Raw genomic sequence first — 21,321 nt, forward strand, 5'->3', positions numbered from 1 at the left:
TAAATTGTAATGCATTAGTGAACATTTTTTTCTATAATTTTCAAACTCATATACTGATGGAGTGAAAAATCTAATTTATTATTTATGTTATTGAGGTATAAACATGCACTACAGACCAGTGTTAACTTTAAAGTCAAATTTCTATTTAGCCTTTTGACTAAAATGGCATTTTTGTTTTAGTCCCATTTCAGTCTTTTGTATAAAATGGCATTTATAGTTTTAGTTGTATTTTAGTCATCTCAATTGTTTTAGTTCACTAAAATAGTATTAATTTAGTCGACTAAAATGTTTTAGTCGACGAAATTAACACTGGTAGTAGTATTTCTATGGTTGTAGTGGGGCCTAAATAATACAATCTGAAGCCCCAAACTGTATTTACTGAAGAACCATTGTAAAGTAATTGGTGCCTAGCAGAAGCCTTTGGAACATACATAAGACCTTGCAGATTACTAAAAAAACATTTTGCATGTAATACAGCACATTTTAGTAGTTATGCCTTGATTAAGTTGCAACGGGGTAAACGCAAGTTTTATTTTTTTTGTTTCTCATTTCAGAAAAGTTCATTCTACATGTTACTGGTTGGCGGTTGGTCTTTTTCTCTTTACATTATCCAGTTGGTGGTTAAAAATTTTCAGGGAATCTGCACAGAATATTGGCAGTATCTATTGGGTAAGTAAGAGCTTTATGTGATGAACATGGTCATTACCAAAGAGTATGTATTGTCCTTGAGCTTATGATATCCCTTGATTGTATTTTTGTCTTAACCCCTTCAGCCCCGGAGGGATTTACACCCTTAATGACCAGGCCATTTTTTGCAAAACAGCACTGCCTTACTTTACCTAACAATTGTGCGGGCATGCCACACTGTACCCAAACAAAATTGATTTCCTTATTTCCGCACAAATGGAGCTTTCTTTTGGTGGCATTTGATAACCTTGTGTGTGTGTGTGAATTTTTTATAAATAAATTTGCGCTGTGAACAAAAAAGACCATAAATTTTGGAAAAAATATATATTACTTTCTGCTGTAAATTTTTGGCCAATATATATTCTACATGCATTACTTCTGGCTTTTCATTTTAAATCCCTGTCCCCAATTACTGTCTTGGCTGCCAGCAGCAATAAATGGAAGCCTGATGCAAGCTCCTAATAGCAGCTTGCACAAGGCTTACACTAGTAGCAACTTGCAAAGTAGTGTAACTAAACTCTTGTGAAAGTGAAAATATTTCTCTTGTCTATTGAGACAAAGGAAGTCTTGATCTTTTGATTATACCGCCACTCACAGGAGGATTGGACATTGGCAGGCAAGTGAAAACATTGTGGGCCAGTGCAGGTAACCCCTGCTGCTCTCGGCTTGTCATTTATTTGCCAGTATGCTGTAGAGAATAGATGTATTCGCTTTGCTCTGCTAGGAAATGTCAAATGTTTTTGCTACCTACTTTTTCCTCAAACGAGATTCCTGCTACATTGCTGCTGAGGTGGTCGGCTTACAAGATTCGTTTTTTCTAAGCCTTACTTTGGAGTGCCATTCTCGGATGCCATATGAATCCTGCTCTGGAGCCAAGAAAGTCCTTTCTTCCGATCTGGAAGATCCTCATGACTGTGGAAGGGGCCCTGGGTACCTTGTAAGTGCAGGAGATGGAGATCTTCATTCATTGCCCTGATATAGCTCATTCTGTGATCATTTACCTCACAGCCACGGCTTCCTTCAGAAAAACTTACTCTGTCATTCCTGATGTTCCCCATAAGGGTGAACCAGCTTTTTATTCCACCATTTCTCTGTGACTTAGGCAAACCATCATTTAAACTTATGATCTGTAGGATCAAGTGCCACGTTTTCCTGTGAAAGCACACTCCACTAGATCTGTAAGTGCCTTTTTGGCATCGGCTACTGTTTCTTAGCTTTGCAAGACTACCCACTGGTCTTAACTTTACATGTTCTCAATGTTTTACCAGGTGCATGTTTTAGGTCTCATCTAATGACTGTTTTGAGTATTAATCCTTTAGGCAGCTCTTTAAGGTGCAGGCAGTCCCCAGTTTTTGTTAACAGTATTCGTGCTTTTAGTCACACTTGATATTTATAAATGTAAGGCTAGGTTCACATCTGTGCGGTTCTGCGAGCCACGTTTTGTGTGAGCAAGGCAGTCCATTCATGTGAATGGGCTGCTGTGTGCATTTTATTGCAGTAAAAAGGTTCCTGCAACTTTTTTTAAATACAGCTGTAGGAAAATTGCATGGTGCTTCTGCACCATGCAATTTCCAACAACTGAAAACATGCGTTTTCACATGCGTGGGGGTGTCATTAAGAAATGAATGGCAGCCCCAAGGGGCAGTGTGAACCTAGCCTAAGTAAGCAGGGTTGTCCCGATACCGATATTGGTACCGATACCGAATATTTGCGGGAGTACGAGTACTCCCGCAAATACCCCCGATACTAAAATAGAATACTTGTTCAACCCACCCCCCCCCTGCCGCCGCCGCAAACCCGTCGCCTCAAAGCTGCCGCCGCCGTTAATCAGCGTGCGGGGAACAGCTTTCGTTTGAATAGCTGTATCCCTGCCGCGTATAGACACTCCCCCTTGCACGGGATTGGACGGATGATCTGTCCAATCCCGCGCAAGGGGGAGTGTCTATATGCGGCGGGGATACAGCTATTCAAACGAAAGCTGTTCCCCGCATGCTGATTAACGGCGGCACGTGCGGCATCAAGGTATGGAGGACATGGCTGGAATGTGGGGGACATGGCTGGAATGTGGGGGACATGGCTGGAATGTGGGGGACATGGCTGGAATGTGGGGGACATGGCTGGAATGTGGGGGACATGGCTGCATTATGGGGGGGACATGGCTGCATTATGTGGGGGGACATGGCTGCATTATGTGGGGGGACATGGCTGCATTATGTGGGGGGACATGGCTGCATTATGTGGGGGGACATGGCTGCATTATGTGGGGGGACATGGCTGCATTATGTGGGGGGACATGGCTGCATTATGTGGGGGGACATGGCTGCATTATGTGGGGGGACATGGCTGCATTATGTGGGGGGACATGGCTGCATTATGTGGGGGGACATGGCTGCATTATGTGGGGGGGGACATGGCTGCATTATGTGGGGGGGGGACATGGCTGCATTATGTGGGGGGGGGACATGGCTGCATTATGTGGGGGGGGGACATGGCTGCATTATGTGGGGGGGGGGACATGGCTGCATTATGTGGGGGGGGGGGACATGGCTGCATTATGTGGGGGGGGCATGGCTGCATTATGTGGGGGGGGGGACATGGCTGCATTATGTGGGGGGGGGACATGGCTGCATTATGTGGGGGGGGACATGGCTGCATTATGTGGGGGGGGGACATGGCTGCATTATGTGGGGGGGGACATGGCTGCATTATGTGGGGGGGGGACATGGCTGCATTATGTGGGGGGGGGACATGGCTGCATTATGTGGGGGGGGGGGGACATGGCTGCATTATGTGGGGGGGGACGGGCCATGGCTGAAATGTGGGGGGGGACATGGCTGCATTATGTGGGGGGGGACATGGCTGCATTATGTGGGGGGGGACATGGCTGCATTATGTGGGGGGACATGGCTGCATTTGGGGACACATTTAAAAAAAGTATCGGTATTCGGTATCGGCGAGTACATGAAAAAAAGTATCGGTACTTGTACTCAGTCCTAAAAAAGTGGTATCGGGACAACCCTAGTACAAATGTTATATAGTTGAGTTGCAGTTCAGTGAGTAAAATAAGCATTTGATCCCCAAGGGAAACTTAACTCTGTGGAGAAACCCTTGTTGGCAAGCACAAATGTAAGAAGTTTTTTGTAGTTGGTGACCACTTTTGCACACATCTCCATGAGGGATTTTTATCCATTCTTCTTTACAGATCTTCTCTAAATCCTTGAGGTTTCTTAGCTGTCGCTTGGCAACTCAAAGTTTCAGCTCCCTCCATAAATTTTCTATAAGATTCAGGTCTGGAGTCTGGCTAGGCCACTCCATGACCTTAATGTGCTTCTTCTTGAGCCACTCCTTTTGCCTTGGCGTTTTTTTTTTGGAGGTCATTGTCATGCTGGAAGACCCATCTTCAGTGTTCTGGCTGAGGGAAGAAGGTTCTCATCCAAGATTTTACAATATTTGGCCCCCCAATGTAGCAAAGTCTACTTGTACCTTTTAACAGAGAAACGGCCCCAAAGCATAATTCCACCTCCATGCTCGACTGTAGGAATGGTGTCCCTGGAGTCATAGTCAGCATTTTTCTTCCTCCAAGAACGACGAGTTGAGTTGATGCCAAAGAGCCTCATCCTTTACCCCATGAGGCAAAATCCTGCATGGAGCTTCAGACCGAGAGCAATTGATGGTTATTTTGTATTTCTTCCATTTGTGAATAATCACTCCAACAGTTGTCTCCTTCTCACCAAGCTTCTTGCTGATGGTCTTGTAGCCCATTCCAGCCTTAATCGTGTGTGTTGTGTGGTGTTGACGAGTTGTCATTGGGAGCACCGTCTTAAATTGACAGCACTAATCTGTGTACCACATGAGCACATGTAGCCAGTTTGTGGGAGCCAGAATTATTGTTGGTTGGGAGAGGGTCAAATACTTTTACTCACTGAACTGCAACTCAATTTATAACATTTTGTATCGTGTGTGTGTGTGTGTGTGTGTTTTTTTTTTTTTTTGGTTGATATCCTGTCTTTTAAAAGACGCCTATGATAATTCTAGACCCTTCATCTCTTTGTAAGTGGGAAAACGTACAAAATCTGCAGGGATCAAATTACAAATTGTTTTCCCCACTGTATTTTTAAAGTGGATCTAAAGCCTACTTTTTTTTTTTTTTTTTTGTGGTTTACTCCTGGCAGGTTGTTTTCAAGCTATTACTGTAAGTTAATATGATCGATCCCGTAATAACTTATTTTTCTTTTCTTTTAGGATATCTCTGCATTGTGGGTTTTGTCAGCTTTGCTGTCTGTTATAGATATGGGCCATTAGAAAACACGCGAAGTATCAATCTTCTGAATTGGACCCTGCAATTAGTTGGTTTGCTATTAATGTATGTCGGTGTCCAGGTGCGCCATGTTGCTTTGTCTATGATGGCAATTGCATTTTGCACGAAACAGATCGAGTACCCTATGCACTGGGCATACAATCTTTACAGGTTTGTTTCTAAACATTCCCTTGTAGATCAAATGGGATATTGTTCCAAAAGTGGTGTTCAGTGGGACCAGAGGTAGAGCCAGCCCTCCAATTTTTCAGGTGGCTTGGGGTTTACAGAGGGGACTTTTTACTTTGGGCACTGTGCAGTAATCTTGCAGACTACAGAAATTAATACATTTTCCCCGGGCCCAATTTGTTCAGCATGGATCCGAGGCAGAGGTGCTATGTAGTGATTTTCGGGTGCAGATGGCGTAATCCTATGTGCTGTGGTTGCCAACAATTAAAGTTCCAGTCGATTTATAAAAGTAGTTCAGAATGTCTTCTGTATCAATCTGCCAGGGTAGGCCAGAACTTTAATTGATGTGAACCATGGCATGAAGGATTACTCATCTCGCACCCAAAAATTATTAAATAGTCTTATTTCTTCCCCTGGATCTCTACTGAAGAAACAGGGCCGAAGAGTTTTGTTTCTATGGATTACACCATGATGCCCCAGAGTCCCCCTTTCCCTGCCACCTGGTCCCCTAATGAATTGGACAATACCCGATTGCCTAAACTGCCTTTCAGGCTTGTTTACACATGTATCGCCTTCTGAAGAGCAATCTGTGGTGGATCACTTTTCAGCAGGAATTTGACAGGCAGCAGGCATTCTGTCGTCACCTCATTGTCTGTTTTAACTCCTAAAAATGCATGAAGGTAAAAATAAATCATATGCTTTAAAACCACTATAACTAGTAGGGTTTCACATTGATGCGGCTCTGCAAGCTTGCATTTCCCGCAGGCATTGCAGTCTATCCATTGGGGAAAAGATCCCTGAACCATTCCTGGAATCATAGCCGGCACAGGAACTGCAAGCGTAGTTTGGTTCCCAGCGCAAATGCAGTTTCCAGTGTGTGTGTCATGCAATTAGGGTTAATGACACCTGCACACCCCCAGCATGTTTTTCTGTGCTGATTTTTGCGGCTGAGGGAACAGGTGTGCGGAACCTGCAGTGTGATCCACCCTCACATATGTCTGTTTTTATATAGCGATGTTGTTTACATGAAATCCAATAGCAACATTTTTAATTTTTTTTTTATTATATTTTAGCTTACCATTTTGTGTGTTTGTGTGGGTTTTTTTTTTTTTTTTTCCATCCTGGTGATCCAGTCAGTAAATCAGTTTTAAAAATAAAAAGAACAAACTCTCCTGCAGGATGTATGTTAGAGACAAAACAAACCATTTAACACTGACAGGTGAGAATAATCGGCTATTTAAAACATTTATCCCTGAATAAAAATTGCTGTAACGGCTTATAAAATGTGAGCTAGAGTTTGGTTTCAAATTTGTTAGTGTATGTAAATCTGCTAGTCCCTTTAACACTCTTCTGCCCCCAGACTGACAATGCTGTTGTGCAGGAGTGTTCCCATGTTCCTTCATCCAGAGTGGGGTCACAGGAGATGTGTTCTTGGCCAGGTCACCAGGTGAAACAGAGGGGGTAAAAAGCCTAAAAGTTAAAACCATTACATTTAGATCAGGGGTGTCAAACTGGCGGCCCTCCAGCTGTTGCAAAACTACAAGTCCCATGAGGCATTGCAAGGCTAACAGTTACAAGCATGACTCCCACAGGCAGAGGCATGATGGGACTTGTAGTTTCGGAACAGCTGGAGGGCCGCCAGTTTGACACCCCTGATTTAGATGATTGGTAAGCTGCAATATTAAATTTTTGGTTTGGCGCTTTAACTCTTTAAATAAAATATGAATGATGACAATGTTTTGTATAAAGCAGTGTTGCAGACCGACAAATTGCATAGCAGGTGTCCTGTATTGCCTGGAATATTATCTGTCAATCTTGTAACTGAGTGAAGACAAGAGCATACTTTTGCCCCTGAAAACCACTTATTTCTGAGATACTTCCTGTTTAGGGGACGTTCATTACTCTATCTTGCTTACATAAATTCTATGACTGGTCTGATGCCTTCTGCAGTTCTTGACAAGCAGTGCTGCTATGTATAGGAGTACCTGCTGCAAAGGCTGCCAGTATTTCTTCACTCTGCCTAGCAAAGTTTGTCAGATGAATATGAGCCTGCAGGTGGCGCTTCATTATATTTTATTGTTAAATGTGTGGGACACGCTGGTTATCACCTTTTTACATTGTATAATAAGTTTGAAAGATTGTGCAATTTGCAGAAATAACGTTTTTTTTTTTTGCTTTTGACATTCCAGAAAGGTGTCTAAATTCAGAGAGAAGCCCAGCCCACCACGCTTTCTGACAGAGGAAGAATATCGGAAGCAAGGAGAGCTAGAGACAAAAAAAGCATTAGAAGACTTACGGGATTACTGCGCTAGTCCAGATTCTCAATCGTGGAGAATCGTGTCACGCATCCAGTCACCAAAGAGGTAATTCATACTTTCTTTAGTTCCATTTCTCAATTTGTGAATGTGTTTTATGTGGTTCAGTTGAAAGTGCCACCTAGTGTTTTCAGGTGAGCTGTAACTATCAGGAAAAATATACCATAAATTATTGACAAAGTAAACAGGACACCTTGTTGGGTCAGTGTACTGCCTAACAGACAAAGGGAAATGTGATGTTTTCAGTGTTAGTCATGAAACTTGGTTATAATAAAGGTTCAATTATCTAAAAATACTTGCCTGCTCTGTGCAATGGTTTTGCACAGAACAGCGCCTCTCCTCTTCTCGGGTCTCCTGCTGGTTCACTTGGCTTCTCCGAGTGCCCCCAAAGCAAGCAACTTGCTATGGGCGCATGCGTGCTCTCTTCAGAGCCCAGCTCTGTGTCCATTGCACAGAATGGGGTTTGGGCCCTGTCCCTCGCTCTCTCCTCATTGGCAATTGACAGCAGTGGAAGCCATTGGCTCCCTTTGCTGTCAACCCCTAAATAGAGGTTAGCGTAAGATGGTGCACAACAAGTGCCCATGGCTACCCACCCCCTGCACTTGTAAATAAAGCTAGTTCATGAACACCAAAATTTTTTTTGTTAAAATAAAAGATATTTTTAGAGGCAATGAATGCCTATCCTCTTCCATTAGTGCGGGATACTCGAGTATAAGGACTCTATCAGTGGCACCCGGAGGGACATGGGTACCCTCCACATGTCTGAGTAGGGCCGGTGTATCTTTATTAAAAGACGGCAGACTAGTCGCGTGTGGAAGCATGAATCTACTTGTATATTTGGATATAGACCCAATCCCAGAAATGATGGGTCTTTCTGGCAGGCGTTTTTAAACTCTCTTATGAACCTTGGGTAAGGCATAAAACATAGGGGCACATGGGGAAATGATTCACCAGGTATCTCAGAGTATCACTATAAATCAGGCCTTTCATGTGGGCCTGAATACATATACCCTGAAACTCATTTTCAAAGGTAATGACAGTACCATTCCTTAGGGGTGCAGAATTTAATCAATGCATTGCGATTCGAGAGTCCCCGATGCAGCATCAATGCATGCAACCCCAATAATCGATGTCGGCAGCCCAAGCGGAAGTGAGTTTGTCAGTAATCGTGATGCATCGCAGAATCGAATCGTGAGACCAGTGAAGATGCGCACCCCTACCATTCCCTGTTATTTAATATGTCAAAAGTACAATGTTGCCACCTTTATCTGTTGGTTCAGAAAGGTTAGAAGGGAGGGGTAAAGAAGCAGAAGAGGACAGTGACCATTGTGCACATTTTAAGATCTCCAATGGATTTTTGGAGAAACATCCATACACTAGGGCATAGTGATGATTCCAGAAAGTGGCGTGATTTAGGTCTAAATTTTTTTACCTTGCAAGTGGTTATGATTGTGTCATCTGTTTCCTTAAAGGCTCACTAAAGGAATTTTTTTTTAGCTAAATAGCTTCCTTTCCTTACTGCAGTCCTGGTTTCATGTCCTCATTGTTCGTTTTTGCTCTGATGTTGCTGTAATTCTTCTCTGTTCTGGACACTTCCTGGTTGTCTGTTTCCTGATGACCACAGTACTGGGAGATTCTAGTTTAGTTTTCCAAACCATCACTGCTCTATGGCTCTGTACATGCACACAGGCAGGATAACATGCAAAAACGAAACTAGAGGTACATTATATGATTGATTTTTAATCAATTTTAAAAGGAATCTGTTAACTATTATGTCTCTATACCCTGTAAACGGTCATTTCAGCAAAAAAAATGTTTTCCTTTAAGTGGAGGATCAAGTTAAATGTGTCCCTTTATCGTATAGAATCATTAAACCTCTCTGCAATCTTTCATGCTGAAACCTTTGATTTTTATCAGATATTTTATTTTTATTTATTTTTGACTTCAGAATCGAACATGTATTGGGCTGGGTTCTGAGCAAATAAATATAAACCTTTTGGTTTCCATTATATCAATTCCATGAGGGGGACAAAAACCCAAACCCATCCATAAGACTGATTTTTGTACATCATTAAGATTAAAATTGGTAAGATTAACCACTTCACCTCCCATGTATTGTCATGACATCCTTGGCTTCCCTGCCGGCTAGGGGGCGCGTCGCTCTGGAGCTGTTGCCTGACGGTCGCGATGTCCCCTGAGCACCTGCGATTGCTGTTGACGCAGCCACGTCCTGTCAGAGGAGAGGAGACCAATGGTGCGTTCCCAGTACAGAGGAACACTGATTGGTCTCCCCCGCCTACAATTGGAATCACTCCCTAGGATGCACATTTAACCCCTTGATAGCCCCCTAGTGTTAACCCCTTTCCTACCAGTCACATTTATACAGTAATCGGTGCATTTTTATATCACTGATCGCTGTATAAATGTGAATGGTCCCAAAAGAAATGCATTTTTGGCCTAATGATTTGCAGACCTATAAACATGCACTGATCACTGTATAAATGGCAGGAAATGGGGTTAAATGTGTTCCATGTGAGGTGTTGGTGGAGGAAAAGAGATTGCAATTCAGTTAAGCTGAAACACGATCTCTCACTTTTCCTCCCTAACAGATCAGTGGTGTGCTTTGTTTACATCAGCACACCGCTAATCTGCCTTTCCACTGAATGATCAGTGGGTTTCGGCCACTGAACCTGCTGATTAGCTTCTGCTGTGTCCAATCGCAGCAGGAGCGGCACGCCGGCATCCCCTAAACCACGTGCACAAAGTCACGTACAGGTATGTGATTTTGTGCACCCGGGTCATTAAACTAATACTCTGGGGTCTCTATAGGGAGGGTCTCTATAGGGAGGGTATGTCCACCTATCCATCTGGGAAATAACAGTAATCCTGAACCACCTGCTCTGTGATAATCTTTGAGCATACCTGCTCCTAATGGGTGCCTGAACAGGATCCTTGATGGCATGCAGTGGTGAACACGATTATTAACTTACTAATTTTATGGAGGAGTAACACATGGATAGTCTTGCTGATGTACTAATTTACTCCCCCTGCAGTCCATTAGTTCTTTTTTTAGGTGCATGGTTTTAAGCCTTTGAATGCCTACGTAGAAACATCCAGTATATAAACTTATGCTATCCACTTAACTGGAGAAATCCTTTATACAGCGTATAACATCTATTCTAATCAATGCTGGCCATAGACGAAACATTCAGCAAGGACCAGCTCAAATTCAAACCATGTTTGGGCAGGCTGGTTGTTATCTATCAACTTGGATACAACCAGCTTGTCAGATTTTTCATGCAAATATTGCCAGTGGCTATATCCCCTAGCAATAATCGCTGTTGTCACCTGGCCAAAACGGCTCCCCGTGCTGGGAGAACTTAATTGCCCCGCTCAAGCTTTTAGAGGGGTGTATGTACACACACGTAACGGTTATGTATTTGTGACTTCCTTGAAAGTCTGCTTATGGTCTTGAAAAGTACATCCAAGTTTTTTTTTTTGTTTTTTTTTTTTCACAAGCTTCTTCAGTACTTTATGCAACTGATTTGGAACAGGCATGCCACATGTAGACTAAATTGGCAAATAAAAGGAACCATCATACTAAATATTAAACCATTATTCGTTCACAAAAAATTGTGATAATCTATAATTTAGGCAAAGTGCTCTTTGTAATCAAAGGTACCGTTGCAATAAAAAGTATGTGAACCCTTTTAGAATTATATGTATTTTTTTCTGCACAAATTGGTCTTAAATGTGATCTGATCTTCATCTAAGTCACAACAATAGACAATTGCAGTCTGCTTAAACTAATAACACAAAGAATTAAATGTTACCATGTTTTTATTGAACACACCATGTAAACATTCACAGTGCAGGTGGGGGAAAATGGGAACCCCTAGACTAATGACATCTCCAAGAGCTAATTGGCGTCAGCCAACTGGAGTCCAATCAATGAGATTGGAGGTGTTGGTTACAGCTGCCCTATAAAAAACACACACCAGTTCTGGGTTTGCTTTTCACAAGAAGCATTGCCTGATGTGAATGATGCCTCGCACAAAAGAGCTCTCCGAAGACCTACGATTAAGAATTGTTGACTTGCATAAAGCTGGAAAGGGTTATAAAAGTATGTCCAAAAGCCTTGCTGTTCATCAGTCCACGGTAAGACAGGTTGTTTAGTAACACTTTTTTTTTTTTTTTTTTTTTTTTTTTTTTTTATTATAAAGCTTCTTCATATGGTGTTTTTTTTTTTTTTTTTTTTTTTTTTTTTTTTTTTGCAGTGGGGTATAAAACTAAAGTAACTCTGGCTACCATGCATACCTCCCTTTCCAACACTGTCCCCCACAGTAAACTCCCAAAAAAATAAAAATAATGAATAGATTGTCATCTTTATGGCTGTCTGACGAGTATACAGCATGGTGGCATAGGTCCCACATTTAATGAAAAAAATGCATTTTTGGCCTGATTTGCAGACCTGCATAATGGGCAGTTTGCCCTTCAGTAAACTCTGCTCATAGCAGAGGTCAATGGAGGCCCATTTACAGCCACTGATGTCTGTCATGGTCGGCACAGGGGAGGGAGTATGAAGATCGGATATTTTGTGAGACTGCGAACTCCCTAATGGCTGTTTTGTTTACTCATGCCTAGTGCTTGTAACATCAGCTGACAAGCTGCCCTCTCCCTGGCTGCTGGAGCTCTTACAATATATTTGAATTGGGGCAGGTAGGAGGAAAATCTGCATGTCCTACCCCTAGCCTGTCAGTTCATCAAGTCCGAGACCCGCAGGTATGCTCCCGCTAGCCTCCCTGCACAGACCAACGTACCCCTACAAGTGGCTATTCTTCCCGTCGGATGGGGGATAGAATGCAGAGATGCATAGACTAGTAAGGGGAAGCAGAGAAGGAAAATATGGGAAAAAATGGGGGTGGGGTGTTGGCGCGCAGGCAGAATAAGGAATAGAGTACCTTCCCTTGGGAGTATTAATGGTATAGTGTTGGAGAATGGGAATCTCCTGCTAGAGTTTTGCCTTCCTCAAATGTAAGGGGTTCCCAGTAAAGCCAGGTTTTCCTGTTTGTTCTGGGAGGCAAAGCCTAGGTCTTCCATGCACCTGATCGCCTCCAATTTGCATAGCCAAAGATATAATACGGAAGGGAATGGGGGCGAGGGTTTGGAATGGCGATGGTTTGGATTGGCGAGGGTTTGGAATGGCGAGGTTTGGATTTCTTATGTTTTTGTGGCAATTGAGGAGTGGTGGGGTAAATGCAATGCTGGGCAATTGGGTATAATAAAGCCTGTGAATCTTTTATATCGTCCTAAACTTGGTCCAGAATGGTCTCGATAGTGGGCATGACCAGTATATGTTTAAGGCCAAGCCCTTGTCTTTATTGCATATCCAGCAGGTTTTTGTGCGTTTTGCTTCTGTTTGGTGTGCCATTAATTAATGGCACTGAAAAGGCAACTCGTAATTTTAGTGTATAAAGATGGCCATAAAATATGTGCTTCCACTATGCTAGATGTGAATGGGGCCTGAAAGTGAAATTGGTGTGATAACACAAGAACAATGAGGCTCCATTCACATCCGTGTGTTTCCTTGCATTTCACCAAAAATCACAGTAAAAGCACTAAGCTCCACTCTCTAAATAAAAAAATAAAAAAGTTCTGAAGCTTCTTTGGGGCAATTGCTGTGTGTCAGGGCAGCCCCCATCCACCTGAATGGGCTGCTTATGTGTGATGAGTTAAAATGTTCCCCCCTCGCTAAAAAGACGCATTTGGGAATGCGAGATCACACTATGCAGAGATGTGAATGGGGCTTGACACCTGAGAGTGTTTCTGTCCACTCCCTTCTATGTACTGGGTGGGTGGATGATGCAGGGTGTGTGCTAATGAGGTCAGCTGGTCAACTCCTTTCTGTGTCATGAGCTACAGTCTGACCAGGAAGTAAGACATTACTAATGGATATGTCTGGAAACATGGATGAGGACACGTAAGTGTATATATTACTAATGGAAAGCGTTGATATTGATATTTTTGCAAAAAAAGTACATAAATGCTTTTTTTGCAAAATAAGGTAAATGTAACCTTTTTTAAGCAGACTTTTTTGGCTTTTATCAGTTGAGCAGTAGCTTCTTGTCCATAGACCAGTGTTTTGCAAAAAAAAACTACTGACATGTCTTTGGAGTGTAAGAGGAAGCCCGAGTAGCTGGAGACGAAAACCTGCACAAGGAGAACATGCAAACACAGATAGTGTTGTGGTCCCTAATGCTGAAGAGATTTTCACAAAGCCACTGTGCAGTACATATAAACTGTAAGGAAAGATTGTAAAAAAAAAACTTGCACTCATTACTGTGCATTGCAATAAAACTTACTGCACATATTGATAAAACCTCAATGCATAGGTGTGCAGCCAGCCTGAAGAGTTTTCCCCACCACCCTTCTAAAACATGATTTTGCATCACATTTCCATGTGCATGTTTCCGGTGGATCAGAATCTCAAACTGCAGAATTGCCCGGCTTAACTATTTTCCCCAAATCTTTGAGCAAAATTTAGTATTTGCCACCTTGTATTTAAAATGTATGAATGGTAGTTATGAGTGACTCCAAATCTCATTGCTTGCTAGGTATTCCTACACTGAAAACCCAAGAACCATGATAAGTCCTTGCAGGAAAGAGAGAAGAGGAAGGGAGAACATGGTACTACTTTTTTATACATATATCAATCAGTTTATAGATATGCCACGATAATATATATATATTTGTTTGTGAGCATACTTTGAAAGCTCTCAGGAAATTTACATTTTGATATGTGCTTGTAGTTCTGGGACTTGCACTAAAGCAAACCTGAAATGAGCAAAGTTCTCCCACACCATTGTGAGCAGCACATTATAGACAAATTTGGGTGCCAGTGCATCATGTTTTTATTTCAATGCCTCCATTGGCCAGGTGACAAATATCAGTCCAGCTAACTGAGTTTAGAGCAAAGCTCCACCTCCTTTGACCCACTAAGCCTTACTATTGGCCCATCACAGTGGCAGGCAGTCGGTACAAAAATTAGGCTTCTTGACTAAGGTTTCTGTGTTTTTTTTGTTTTATATGTAACAAATCAGGTTGTGGTTGGATTTGGGAGCACACGGCACCCCAAAATGAAATCTAAGGTTTGTCGTGTAAGAACATGAAAGCACCCACAATGTGATGCTAAGCAGTGGTGTGGGTTTTTGCACTTCAGGTTTGTTTTAAAGGATACAGTATCCTTAGCCTATACTATTCCAAGCGTTTCCAAATCGCAAAGAGAATTGTATTGCCTGGTAGAGATTAGACTTCAGCACCTAAAATAAGTACAAGAAGAAAATGTATAGGATGATTTATTAGGAATAATATTTTACCCTCTTATTTACATTCAGGAAAATAAATGCCTATAAACGTTTCATCTGAACCTGAATGGATATTTGACGTGACTAAGGTGCCATTTACTAATTTAAGTAAGTTGGCTCCCAAGTTTGAGGAAATATTAAAATACATCTCCAAATAGTGAGTAGCTATTTGGGGGGAGGAACATGTAAATTATACATTTCTGTGATCTGACAGTCTCAGTATCAGGCTTGATTAGTTGGAGCCTATATGTTCATAGTCTGGGGCCTATAGTAATATAAAGGAACATTTCAAATAGATGAAGCCCAACTTTGTATCCAGGTGCTATCAGTGTTGCCAACCTACCAGATTGAAATTTACTGGCACGACACCCGAAATTTACTGACTCAGCCTTGTTTTTACTGCCATTTCAGAAAAGTTACTAAATTACATATTTAGGCTACAAACAAGTACGCTAGGCAAATGGCAATGTGTTGTAAGGTAGATAATAAGGTAAAAAAACATATCTTTGTTATTTTCGATATAATAAGGGCAAATTATTTAGTCACATCACCCCCTGCCTTGACCCCCCTCTGCGGTGCCACCAACAACCCCTGTGTCCAACCCCCACCCTCTGCGGTGCCTCCAATCTCCCCCCTACCTCCATTGCCCCCTGCCTCCATCCCCCTCTGCTGTGCCACCGCATCCACCATTACCCCCTGCCTCCAATCTCCATGCGCAGTTCCAAGCCGAACCGATCTCGGCTATTTTTACTGCCACATTCCCGCAACCACTGACATTTACGAACAGGGGAAAAAAGTGCCTGTTTTTACAAACTGTCCGTAAAAATACAAACGTTTGGCAACACTGGGTGCTATTTTTACCAAACTCCTTTTTTTTTTTTTTTTTAGATTTTTAACGAGGTGTAAGAATAAACCGGTACATCAACATCTGATATTGTTCATAAATTGCATATCTGGTTATATATATATATACGCGTGCATGCATGCAGATCATGGTACATCAGTGTATTTAGCCTTTGAGGAAATGACTTTGTTTTTTTTTTGTTAACCCCTAAAAAAAAAAAAAAAAAAAAAAGATCCTGGTCGCTTATAGGGCTTGTGCTGTGTAATCTACCCCTCTAAACTGTAAAAGGAAAAAAAAAAACCCCTGGCTGATCTGCCATTTTCTGTATCCCCCCTCTATGCGCTGACAACGATAATCCGGGCTGAGCCCTGGTCACCTGAAGCCCTGCCCTGCTCTCCCCCTTCACCTCCTCCTTCCTGCCGCCTGCTCCATGTTCTGTGTGCGTCTGTCTCACGATGGTGTCTCTCTTAGTACAAATAACTCCTAAATGGTCACTGCCAGCCCCTCTATTATAGTCGGCATTGCACACTGTAAAAACGAGGCATGTAAATATCTTTTAGAGATCTTCTGGCCGGTCACGTGATTTTCGGCCAGTTTCCAGGGCTACACCATGAGGGCGAATAAAACAAGAAATTGGTCGCACACTGGAACTCCAAATTATCTTGATGTCATCTTTATTTTCAAAAGGGGTCAGACAGATGCAGGCAATGGTAGACAAGTTTCACAAGTCCTAGCTTGCTTGTTCTACTACAGGAGGGGCCGAGCGGCCATGCAACTTCCCCGGCTGACGTCAAACGGAGATTTCAGCCCCTCTAGTAGCCTGAGAGTCACGTGACTGGCCCGAAGATCACTCTAAAAAGGTATTTACATGCCTTGTTTTTTTTAAGGCATGTACAGTGTGTTATGCCTAGCTCTAAAAGAGGGCCTGGCAGTGTTTTTTATATATGGGTTAACAAACACTTCAACATGAGGGATTGATAAACCTAAACTTTAGTCATTGAAGATATGTCCTCTCCTACCCTATTATGTCCCACCCCTCCATTCAAAATCACATGGAGGGGGGTGAAAAAACAGGGATGCTGCGGCGGTGTTATTTTACCAAACATTTAAGTGAAGGAGTATGGACACAGAGGTGAATATATATAGTAGATCACATACTACTCTCGCCCATAGATTCCCAATTAGATTGGATTTGTGAAATTGCCCTTCCACGTTCCACAAAAAAATCACTTGTTCAGGAGAGGAGCAGTTTGCCATAAAAAAAATGAATAAAAATGCCCAGCCCATGCTGGCTTAAGCAACAGGCTTAAGCACTAGGTGCGTTTAGCACTTGAGCATTCATTCCAATGGCCAGAATAAATATTCTGGCCAATGAAAAGAATGAACGGCCAAGCGCTTGATGTATCTAAACATGTTTTTAACTCTTCTTTTTTTTTTTTTTTTTTTTTTTTTTCTCTAAAGCAACGACCTCCAGGGGCAAAAAAAAAAAGTCCTGTGTGCATGAGGCCTAAGGCCCCATTTACACGGGGGCAGGAGGCGCAGTGGCGGTATAGCGCCGCTATAAATAGCGGCGCTATACCGTCGGAATTGCTGTGGGAGAGGCTGATAAAGGGTAAATACCGCCCGCAATGCGCCTCTGCAGAATTACTGTGGTTTGCCATTGTTTTACATACCGCTCCTCACCACTCCAAAGATGCTGCTTGCAGGAGATTTTTTTTCTCTCCTGCCAGCGCATCACCTCGGTGTGAAAGCCCTCGGGGCTTCACACTGAGAAGGCTGGGCAGGAGGTTTTTCAGGCGGTATTTAGGCGATTTTTTTTAGCGCTGTAACGCCTGAAACTCTGTGTGAAAGGGGCACAAGTGTTTTGGAAGGGTAAACAAACGTTTGCCAAATATTGGTTTAATGTTTCCTTTCGTTTTCTCTGGTAGCATTTTGTATTTACCTTGTTTACCATGTTTTTCATTTCACACTGTTGTTACCCTTCTGATTGTACTGTGAGCCTGTGGCCTTTCTCTCTGTGACTGCACAATATTATATACATGAATGGGTTTGTGAGCAAGTTGGTTTTGTGTGTTCTGTATTTTTCTGGGTACTTTTAATACTGGTGTTATGGAGATACATTGATAGTAGTGTAGTCATGGTGTTTTTTTGAATAAGCGCTTTTTTATTTTTTTGCAATGAGTTAAATGACCATTAATGTTCCATTTTACATTTTTAATTACAATTGTTCTCCCTCCCTGTGTGTTTTTTGTTCAGATTGGCTGACTTTGTGGAGGGTTCATCTCATCTGTCACCGAATGAAGTCTCTGTACATGAACATGAATATGGACTTGGTGGCTCTTTCTTGGAAGGGGAGTTATTTGGGGAGGAAAGTGACATGGAAACTGAAGATAATGATGATGAACCGGAACCTGAAATTAATCAACCCTTTAGGTCACCACATAGTTGATGTTCCTTGGTCCTTGTCTTTCATTGTCTGGACTTTTTCTGTTTCAAAAGCCATAGAATTGATAATGGAGCCATTGATGGACTCTTGGAAAGTCAATGATTGAAAAGTGCACTGGAGCTTCTTACTGTTACCGTAAAGACTTGACACCAGAAACGGCTTACATTCTTGGAAACAAAATCTGCTCAGTGCTGCCTATCCTTGAGAGCTGTAGATTCTGCACTTTGTGCTACTATGCAAAATGGTCTGCCTCCTGAATATGCTGTCCAACCTCGGAGTACATGTACAGTTACTATTTTAACTAATATTCTATGTTTATACCACAACAGATCGGTTTCTATTGCAAATGTTTGTTTTTCTTCGTTTAGGATCAATTCACACCCATGCTTTTTTTTTTTTTTTTTTTTTTTTTTTTTTTTTTTTTCTGCCTAATATGTCCTCTGTTGAAATCAATGCAAGCTCATATTTAACATGCATGTTGACGAATGTTTAACTTGTCGGTGCATTTCATAATGAACATCACTGTGTGTTGATGTGCAACTTAACACTTTCTTTATTTTCATTGATTTCATTGCAAAACAATCAAGCAAAGACAGATGTGAATCCAGCCTCATATCCCTGTTCCTACCAGGCTTTTTGTTTTTAGATCGAGTGGAGAAGAGTTAGAAACGGTCCTTGGCAATGTAGAGGAAATATCCTCACCTTTTATTGCTGGTGTGAAGTACAGAGAAAATTGCTAGCAGAGAGACTGCATACAAATGTGAGGTACTTGCTAAGCTTCTTCTGCTATAATGTGAAAAGTGTTTCCATTTCTACTGCATCTGTTAGTGTGTTCCTCTTTACTTTTTGTCCTTAAATGATGTTGCTGGGAAAGGAAGTGAAAGAAAATCTCCCCAGCTAGAACCCAGACAGCCATGAAAACCTAACGGGTTATAATCCTTCTCCACTCAGTCTAAATTACAAAACAAAATAACCAAAGATGGACTGGGACAATAATGGCCTTAGTTTTTTTTTTTTTTTTCAAAATTTTACTTTTATTTTTTAAACGTGTGTTTTTTTTTTTTTATTTGTGTTTTTTTTCCCTGCATGTTTTGTGTTTTTTAGAAGTGTTTTTTTTTAGTTTGTTTGTTCTTATATCAAATATGTAAATATACTATTAAAGAAAATCTTGTTGCTAGAGGACATGTTATAGGGATATTTGAATTGCAAGCCTACCTCAGTACCCAAGGAATATTAGGGACTCTTGTGTAGTAATATGCATGTGTCATATGCAGTATACATATAGTATCTGTGCTGACAATTGGCCCTAATGGAGTGATATTCTGTATTACCAATAGCTAATGTTTTTTGTAAAACCCTATTTGGATAACTCTGTGTTTAGCACATATAAACCACTGCATATTTTTTAAGTATTTGTTACAAGCAGTGTTGGAAAGAACATGACAAAATATATAGAGGTCATTTATAAAACTAGTGCCGAGCAGGTAATATACATAAATATATTGAAATTTGCAAATTTACCTCAAAACTAGCTTCACACTGAGGCGCTATAGTGTTAAAAATCGCTCCTGAAAAAGCCGCTCTATTCACTCCAGTGTGAAAGCCTGAGGGCTTTCACACTGGAGCGATGCGCTGGCAGAGTGTCAGAAAAAGTCCTGCCAGCAGCTTCTTTGCAGCGGTGAATACACCGGTTCTAAAGCACCCCCTGCCCCTTGAAATCAATGGGCAGCACCGCCAGAAAAGTGACGCTGTCGCAGCACTTTTAACCCCTGGACGAAAAGCGCTGCAAAAACAAAGCGCTGATGCCTGGGGCAGCTCAGTGTGAAAGCACTCTAAATAAAAAGCCAGGTGCCTGTTTGAGTTTTCTATATTGTGGTAAATAAACACATTTTACTGGTCACTGTTAATCTGTACATCTTTGCTGAGCAGGTGAAATTTTGCACTTTTTAAAAAAACATGCACTTTGGGGCGGGGAAAACATGTGGTCTGGACCAGATTATGCATAAATTGCCCAGCTTTCATCCTACACAGAAAGATCTCATTGTGGTTTTTTTTTTTTGTTGTTTTGTTTTTTAACCTAATGCCGCATACACACCATCACTTTATGTGATGAGAAAAAACGACATTTTCTGTGAAGTAAATGACGTTTTTGAAACTTCAATTTTCAAAGACGAAGTTGCCTACACACATTCGTTTTTCTCACAATGTTCTAGCAAAGCGAGGTTACGTTCCACCACGTTTTTCCATTGAAGCTTGCTTCATAAGTAGCTTCTGGGCATGCGTGGATAGAAAAACGTCATTTTTTTTTCATCACATAAAACGACCGTGTGTACGTGGCATAAGGCTCCATGCACACTGGAGCTGATAAACTGCAATTTATTGGAGTTTGGGCGTGGTTTTTTTTTTTTTTTTTTTCAAAGCCCATAAACTCTACTCTGTTAGCCTATGTGTCCATGCACACATGGACATTTTACAGATTTAATGAGCAGTGGAGTTCATGGGCTTTTTTCGGAACGCCTGAAAATCGTGTTCAAAGTGCTGTTTTTTTTGGGCGTTAAAAAGATAATAAGCGCTATTGCAAAAATGTTGAAAGGTTCCCTGCAAAGCTACTGGCGTTTTTATAGCTTTTTTAGCGTCCAGTGTGCATGGAGCCTAATGGCATAAAGCAGCACAAATGAGATCAAGTTCACTTCAAGCAAAACTAGGTTTACAGTGTTCTCCAGACTATTAGTCACAATGGGGTCGATGTACTAAAACAAGAGTGCAAAATCTGGTGCAGCTGTGTAAAGTAGCCCATAAATGTATAACATTAGCTTGTTCAATTAAAGCTTTGACAAAAAAAACACCTGGAAGCTGATTGGTTTCTATGCAGAGCCACATCAAATTTTGCACACGTGTTTTTTTTTAATAAGTCGACCCCTGTGTAACTAACAAAATATTCATCCCCAGCGATACAAGGTTCTCACTCTGATTTCTGCCACCCTCTACCAGTTTCTTTCAGGGGGCTTTCCTCTTTAGGCACTGGGCAGCCATGCAAGTTATAGTTATGTTGTCTTGCTCCATAGACTGTGTATAACAAGAAAATATTTAACAGGCAAGTATAGCAGGGTTTTTTTTTTTTTAATATATACAAAAGATACTACCTGCTATAATAATAAAAAAAAAATCAAGTCCCTGTTCCT

The 21,321-nt window shown here is 41.6% G+C and overlaps 1 protein-coding gene across 3 annotated transcripts in view; it reads left to right on the top strand.

Moving 5' to 3' along the window:
- Positions 1 to 18,682, top strand: part of NEMP1 (nuclear envelope integral membrane protein 1) — a 28,936-nt gene extending 10,254 nt beyond the window's left edge. The window contains exons 6-11 of one of the 3 annotated variants that reach the window (XR_005747391.1): positions 555 to 669; positions 4,930 to 5,155; positions 7,360 to 7,533; positions 14,100 to 14,172; positions 14,880 to 14,957; positions 17,950 to 18,038. Coding sequence is in view for 2 of the 3 variants with exons in the window: in XM_040340950.1 (XP_040196884.1) it covers positions 555 to 669; positions 4,930 to 5,155; positions 7,360 to 7,533; positions 17,950 to 18,142 (708 nt within the window). In the remaining variant the exon portion in view is untranslated. Of the gene's footprint in view, positions 1 to 554; positions 670 to 4,929; positions 5,156 to 7,359; positions 7,534 to 14,099; positions 14,173 to 14,879; positions 14,958 to 17,949 lie in introns of all 3 variants that reach the window. The other 2 variants (XM_040340951.1, XM_040340950.1) reach the window with 2 other exon arrangements.
- The last annotated feature ends 2,639 nt before the right edge of the window (positions 18,683 to 21,321 follow it).

This window comes from Rana temporaria, chromosome 2, assembly GCF_905171775.1.
Source record: "Rana temporaria chromosome 2, aRanTem1.1, whole genome shotgun sequence".
NCBI lineage: Eukaryota > Metazoa > Chordata > Amphibia > Anura > Ranidae > Rana > Rana temporaria.